The following is a 7,852-nucleotide window of genomic DNA, read 5'->3' as shown; positions in this document are numbered from 1 at the left end:
TCTCAAAGCTAGATTTTTGAGACCAACAATAAAAAAAAATCTCACATTTCTTTAGTTATTATGGATAATTTTTTTTACATAAATATCAGAAATGAACATTTTTTAACACATAAAGTCAACTGAAGTTGATTTAGAGCATGTTTTACAACAACCTGGGTTCAGCAAAGTGCAGTACAAGACAGGAAACTGCAAAAATAAATACAAAAAAGCAAGACTGAAAACAGTGTAAAACTTTTAAAATCTAATAAAACACGAGGCAAAACAGGATAGAAACACAAAAGCAAGCAAGTTTATTTAAAAAGCAGCATGTCATTGATAGAGGTTATTCAAAGTGCTTTGTGGGCATACATTTAAACAATAAAATAAAATAAAACACATAATAAAAATTAAGTTAAAAAATTACTTGAATCAAACAGACAAGTTGGATCAAGTGCACACAGATTCACAGAACAATTAAAACAGTTTAACTAAAATAGATTTTTTTAAAAAGAAAGACAAGATATGAGAAAAATAAAAGCATTGAAAAAAGAAACTGTGCAATAAAGAAGTAAAGAAACTAATTACAATTCAGTGAATAAAAATACAGACACGTTCAGCTAAAAACACTGAAAAAAAAAGAACATTTTTTAGTTTAAAATTGGATATTTTGGGGCCAATCTAAGGTCCAAACAGAGCGGTTTCCAGCAGAATAATGACTAAACACCATTTCACCTGGTCTGGTCTGAACTCCACTGACTGACCTGCAGATTTTAGAGACTTTCCAGCCTTCAGCAAACACATCTCTGATATATTTTGGTTCCTGCCCATTCAGAGACTTAAAGACAATAAATCGTAACAAATTCAATTCTATATGTGAAAGGATCAAAGAAATGGAGTAACGTGTTCTCTGTTCCTGGTTTTCATCAGTATAGGACTGGGTTGCAAATATCTTTTGCTGTTCTTCAGAAGTAGTTCAGTCTACAGGTAATAAAAGTATGAATTACAGTTTCTCAGTTTGTTTGTAAGATGCCAGAATGAGAACTTAGTTTACATATCAGTGTGGCTGCTGAAATTTAGATCCCTACCTCTGATTCTTAACCCGTGTGTTTTCTTAACTGTAAGATCGATTTCTAAAATTAAAATATCTAAAGTAATAAAACCAACAAGAGCAACCAAAAACCAAAGAAAACAAACACATCTTTAGATTTTTCTTCAAACTGATCAGCCTCTCTACAGATCTAAGAGGCTCGGAGGTGGAGTAGGAGCAGAGGAGGCTTTTTAAACTAATAACGCAATGTTTAAATTGATTCTGCCGATATATAGATGCTATCACAGGTTTTTCTGGAGCCAGTAAGGAATCATAGCAGATGAGAGGACTGGATAACGCCAGGTAAAGAGACATCTAACTTTGAGGAGATTAATGCAGTCAATCAGACAAATAAGTCAATGTGTTTAATTGAGGACGAACAAATCTGTCTCTCAAATGTCATTGTTGGGTAAAGGAAGACATCGAAATTCATGCATGAGCCTGAATTTTGGCTAAAAATGACCCCAAGTGAGATAGTTTTTGGCCGACCAGCACTTCAGCACATGCAGACAGATTAGTTGAATGTAACAGAGGTTGCAGGTAAATGAGTGTGTCATCGGCGTAAAGGCGTAACAAATATAATCCTTAAACTTAGTTGTTTAAGAACTGCAGGGAACAGATGATTTAACATTAAGAAATAAACTTGACATTGATCTCTGATGGACAAAACACCTAATATAGACTCTGTTATTAAATGTCTTCAGAGATATCTCTTACTAAACACGTACATAAATAAAAACAAGATTATATTAACAGTTTATCATACAGATTGATAATTAGGCTAGCTCTAGGTTTATTTAAATATTTATATCATTTTGGTTATGTTTTGCAATTTACAGTATTGAAAGCTATAGAATTAAATTACTGAAGTTATTTTCCATAATTAATAAACACTATAGAGTCTAATTCTTAATATTTATTATAGTCAGCTAAAGTAGTATTTTACATCATTTTTAAAAGGCTTTAATCTCTAATATGTACATTTCTCTGGTAATAATCACACCATAAATAACACTAAAGAGTCTTAACCCCAATATTTAAACTTTGTGATGCCAATCGTACTCTTTTTTTCACAAGAATTACTAGATTACTTTGGTGTAACGGCTGATGTCTAAAATGTGCTGTATAAAAATTGATGACTTGGCTGTCCCCAAAGTTTTGTGGTTATAGACTTACAACCAGTTTTTACTTTAAAATATAATTAATTAGTTACTAAATACAAATTCTATGGCAAATATTGTAATTAGTAATCCATTAGATCACAAAAAAATTGAATATTTTTGGATTACTTAGTAAAAAATCCACAAGAAAATTGCAACTTACACAAAAAAAACATTTTTTTTGTCCCACGTGAATTTTTTTTCTTTTTAAACATCTCAAAACATTTCCAATGCAAAAATAAATGTAAAACAAAAAACAAAAAACAGCACTTCGACAAACTACAGCTGTACCGATTATGGTAAAGAAACAATTCATGATTTAAAAAATTGCCATATTTAGCACACAATGCAATCAAGTAATATTTATAATCTAACTGCACTTTTATCCCCATTGTAATCTGATCTGATCACAGCATTTTGTAATCTGATTATACAGATTACATGTAATCCGTTACAACTCAGCCCTGCTTAGAACGAATCCATGGAGCAGTAAGTGACTTTTTACCAGTAATCCAATAGTTACATAATAAAGGGTGGAAGAGAAACAGAAAGAAAGGAGGAGTAATGCAATTGGTAATAAAGCAAAAGTAATCCCTTAAACTAAGTCTATTACGTTTGATGAGAAGCTTGAAAGAGGAAATGTGCAACTGTTTGAGGTCCTGTAGACAAACTAAAGGTATTATTTTATAGTTTTCAAAAGAGACTTCCTCTTTTGTGTCGTTTCATGTTTATATTATTGGAACATAATGAGATAATTATAACAATTATTTGCTTGTTGGTGACTCCACTTACAGTCACAGCCTGTTTTGCATGTTTGATTTGTATTTCCTTTGAACTTAAAGAGATTTAGGCTAATTATCAGATGTGCAGAGAGGGTCAGATGACTTGCTGGGCTCCTCGTTCGTGGCGCACCGCAGCCTCCCTCTGAGGTCGTGGATGGAAACCGCATCACGCTGCGCTCACATTTGGACTGGCTGCAGCCCGGAGCCACACTGATAAAGTGACGTGAGTGGTTGACGATGCTAAATGGCAGCACTTGAAATAGTCTACCTGCCAGCCTGCTCACCCACTTGCTGATGCGATCACGACCCCATTAGCTGCGTTTCAGCACCGCGGCGCGCCGGACAGCTTCTCTCTGCAGGACGGTGAGCCAGACGGAGAATTTCGCTGCTGTTTCCTCACTTTAAGGAGCTTTTAAACAAGTCACAGGAGGGAAGAGATGGATATTAACCGACCGGCAAATGTCTCCTTCTTTGATTTCATCGGAGGAGTCCAACTTCTCCAGGGGGAGGACACCAGGACAGCGGTTCCCGTCATCCTCATCGGGATCTGCGTCTCCGGAGCGGTTGGGAATTTGCTCGTTTTGCTGATTTTCATCCGCGACTTCAGGAGCGGCAGAGGCTCCGAGGTGAAGGCGCTGCTCGCCTCTCTGGCGTCCACGGACTTGATGATCCTGCTGCTGTGCGCCCCGGTGCGCGCAGTCACCTACTACAAGCAGAGCTGGACCCTGGGGAGTTTCGTGTGCACCACCACGGACTGGTTCCAGCACTCGTGCGTAATTGCAAAAACTTTAATCCTCGCCGCCACCACCAGAGCCAAGCACACCCTGGTCCCCAGCACCGCCACGGGGCCCTTCTACAGCCCGACGTGGATCCACGGAGCCCTGGCGTTCATTTGGATAGTGTCCATGATGTTTCCCATCCCTCAGCTGCTCTTCGCCTCTTTGGTGCAACACGGCCGGGACACTATTTGCGTCTCCGAGATGCCAGTGTGCGCGTCTGACTTCATGAGTTTGTTCTACAAGATTTATCCAACTGCAACCTTCGTGGTGCCGGCCATCTTCACGGTGGCCTACTACACCAAGATGCTGCACGCTGCGGTGAACCACGCACCGAGCCCGCAGCACCAGAGCAAGGTGATCCTGGTTTTACTGTGTCTGAGTGGCGCGCTGGGGCTGCTGCTGCTGCCGGAGTGGGGGACGTTCACCTGGATCCGACTCGGCTACGTCAGGCCTCCTGTGGGGCTGCTCATCTTCGGCCAGGTCCTCCTTTACGCATGCAGCTCCCTGTCGCCGGTTATCCTCATGACCATGTACGAAGACGTGCGCCAAGGGCTGATCCACATCTGGTTCGTCGCCACCTGCAGGAGCAAAAAGCGCGTCCCGAACAAACAGTGTCCGAAAACGGAGGGCAACGGAGCGGAGGTCGGAGCCAACGCCGTCGTTAACGCGCAGGAGAAGACGTTCCCAGATGTGGAGCACTTTTGGACAGGGCGCAGGAATACGCACGTCGAAGAGGAGCAGGATCCGGTTCCATGGGAGAGAGAGGAGAAGATGTTGTAGTGAGAGATCAGATGTCAAATTCTCTCTCTCTTTTTTTTCATTTTCTAGCACAAGTTTGTTCTCGGCTGGTTTCTCGTTTGTTGACCCACAGTGCAGACCCTCGCTGAAAGGCTGTAATTTTGCTGTCGTGAGCTTGAATTAGATGTAAAATAAACTTGTACACTATCATGTATTATTATTATTTTTTGGATGTTTCTAAATCTTCTGTTGTGAATATTTGTTCTTAGTAGGACATCTTCAGATTTGTACAAAGCAAACACTGTAAATATTCACTCAAGTTGTGACTGTGTACGTGTGATGAACAACATGGATATTAAAACGTTCTCAAATACGCACTGCTCTGTTCTTTCCTCCACTCAGCTCACCTTAATCACGGATAAAACGCACTTCAGCTATCAAATCGCTCCATTTCATTCAGCAGGTTTTGACACGACATGTAAACACATCATTTCTGCATATTAAATCCACAACTAATCCAGCTGCATCATTTAGGTCAAGTCGATAATGATATTTCAGGAGGGAAAAAACATGCATTAGGTCAGTTTTAGTGTGTAAACTAGTCAATATGTGGCCTTTTCCACTCCAGGATCAGTCAATAATCAATAGAGTTTCTAGTATTTGTTGGTTACATTGCTATTGTTAACCTGGCTAAAGTTATGTTATTAAATGTGGAGTAAAAAGTACATTATTTCTCTCTGAAGTGTAATACATTAAAAGTGTACAGTAGACGGAAATACACAAGTTTATTACATGAGTAAATGCTGTTACTTTCCCCCATTCAGCTTAACATCACTAGTATATGTAACTTCAGTAAAGCTTCAGTATAACGCGGCGAGGAAGCAGATGAAGGAACTTTTTTTAAGTGTGTTTAATGTAGTTCTCAAAAACTTTTAAAACTAGATGCTGAATAAACAGAAGAAGGACAATGAAGCAAACCGGTGTAGTTATAGTACAGCATGGTACAGGTACAGTAGAGTATAGTAGAGTAGAGTAGAGCCTAAGTATAAGAGCAAGTATGGTCGTGTAAGCACAGTCTAAGTACGGTGACGTAGAGTCTAGTATATTATTAGTAAAGCATTGCATAGTATAGAATAAGTGTCATATTAGCATAGTTTAACATAGCTGGCAAACCATAGCCTACAGTAAGCATAGCATAGTGTAGTGTAGCATAGTACAATATAAGTATAGCACAGCATAGTATATCATAGCATAGCATAGTACAGCAAAGCATAGCCTAGAGTAAGCATAGTATAGTGCACTTGAACATAGTATGGCATGGCATAGCATAGCATAGTATAGTATGGTATAGCATAGCATAGCATGGTAAAGCACAGCCTAGAGTAAGCATAGTATAGCATAGTGTAGCATAGTATAAGTATAGCATAGCATAGCATAGCATAGCATAGCATGGTAAAGCATAGCCTAGAGAAAGCATAGTATTGTGTAGTGTACCATAGTATCGTTCACTTCAGCATAACATAGCATAGTGTGGTAAAGAAGAGCCTACAGTAAGCATAGTATAGTGCATTGTTGCATAGCATAGCATAGCATAGCATAGCATGGTAAAGCATAGCCTAGAGTGAGCATAGTATAGTGTAATGTCGCATAGTACAGTTTAAGTATAGTATAGTATAGCATAGTATAGCATAGTATAGTCACATGACATAGTATAAGTATATGTAAAGTATAGTAGTGCTGCACTATATTATAGTATAATGTAGCATAGCATAGCGTAGTAAAGTATAGCATAACATAGCATAGTATAGTGTCGTATAATATGGTAAAGCATAGCATAGAGTAAGTATAGCATAATGTGGTATAGTACAGCATAGTATAGGTGAAAGTGTATAGTATAAGTACAGTGTAAGTATAGCAGTGGTGTAAGTAAAAGTGTATAGTATAAGTAGAAGTGTACAGTATAAGTGAAAGTTTTACAGTATTTGTAAAAGCCTATAGTATAAATAAAGGAGATTAGAAAAACAATGGCAGGTGAAGCATCTGTGCGTATTTGAATACCACTATATTATGTCTGCATCTGCCAGTCAGTGATCACGAGGAGGTATAACAATGTCTTCATTCCACCACAGGACAGATCTGCAATAAATGTCCGCATTTGTTGTTATTCACCAAAATAAGTTGGGAAATACGGTCAGTTTTTGATTTTAACAAAACATCGTGCATCCCAAGTAAGATCATTTACGTTGACCTGTTTGGTCACGTTCAAGTTGGTGAAGACAAATAAAGCAAGAAGTTAGTTCTTGAGTCATTAATCAGATTCCTTAAAGGTGTTAATTCAGATTTACTTTTTTAAAAAATGTGTAACTCGGCCCATTTTAAATACTTACACAAACATTCTCAACCCGTTTTTTCCCCGGCTTGTTTAAACAGCATCACATGGAGATAGTCAGATGGTCACCAGCATCGGCTCACATGACCTGCGTCAACAGTGTAACCTTTTGGTGGATGTGAAAAGAAAACCTGCTTTTAGTCGTCTGTGTGTTTACCAGTAAAGCAGCGGCCGTCTGTGGCTCTGACGTCCCAGCAGATTTGACATTTTAGTCTGCCCGAGTGAAAAGAAAGGTTACAGGTTGAAGAGGGAAAAAAAGCCTCTAAAGCTCTTCAGCATGATTGTGCTCCTGCACATAATTTATTCATTGACAATGGACCACGTCTGCCCTTGGGTCACTTGTTTTTATGTTCCATTCTTAACTGTATTTTTAGTTTTATATCATAGGAGGATATCAAACCAGACTTTTATTTCAGCCAATTAAGGAGTTAATTTAATAGACAAGCATGCTTTTTTTTTTCTTTCTTCCTCTTTCCTCTATTAATAAAAGACAGAGGCACAGTGCATTTGGAACTTCGGGGAACAAACCAGGCTCAGTGTTTAAAGTCAATTGTGTTCAGCACTGACTGAAGTATAAAGTAAACTGACAGCATCCAGTAAAGAGCACTAACTTGTAATTTACAGTTTTATTAGATTTGAGAAATTAAAACGTCACAGCAGCAGAAAGTTGCAGAAACAAGTAAAGTAAAGTGACTGAGGGGTAGAACAAAGTGGGAAGATGTGGCATGAAATAAAAATGCATGGAAAAAGCTACAGAAAAAGATCAAGTTCTACAATAAATCTGCAACTACATGGATACAGGAGAGCTGTATGGGAGAATATCACACTAAATTATCCGAATTTGCATGTTCAAAATGTAGAAATCAAATCTTTAAACAATGTTAGAATGATAGAATTAATAACATTTTATGACTATAATGCACTTATTCTTTAAAAAA

General features: G+C 38.3%; 1 protein-coding gene across 1 annotated transcript; it reads left to right on the top strand.

The window, feature by feature from the left end:
* Window positions 1-3,445: 3,445 nt before the first annotated feature.
* LOC103355248 (probable G-protein coupled receptor 151) lies at window positions 3,446-4,567 on the top strand. Its single transcript, XM_008278961.1, has one exon. The coding sequence runs from the start codon at window positions 3,446-3,448 to the stop codon at window positions 4,565-4,567; it is 1,122 nt and encodes a 373-aa protein (XP_008277183.1).
* The last annotated feature ends 3,285 nt before the right edge of the window (window positions 4,568-7,852 follow it).

Source organism: Stegastes partitus, unplaced genomic scaffold, assembly GCF_000690725.1.
Source record: "Stegastes partitus isolate 25-593 unplaced genomic scaffold, Stegastes_partitus-1.0.2 Scaffold139, whole genome shotgun sequence".
Classification (NCBI taxonomy): Eukaryota; Metazoa; Chordata; class Actinopteri; family Pomacentridae; genus Stegastes; species Stegastes partitus.
The sequence above is the reverse complement of the archived record's forward strand: the minus strand, read 5'-3'. Positions and strand labels throughout refer to the sequence as shown.

Excerpts from the sequence above, each read along its gene's own strand:
- LOC103355248 (XM_008278961.1), top strand. The coding sequence starts at position 3,446 with ATGGATATTAACCGACCGGCAAATGTCTCCTTCTTTGATTTCATCGGA.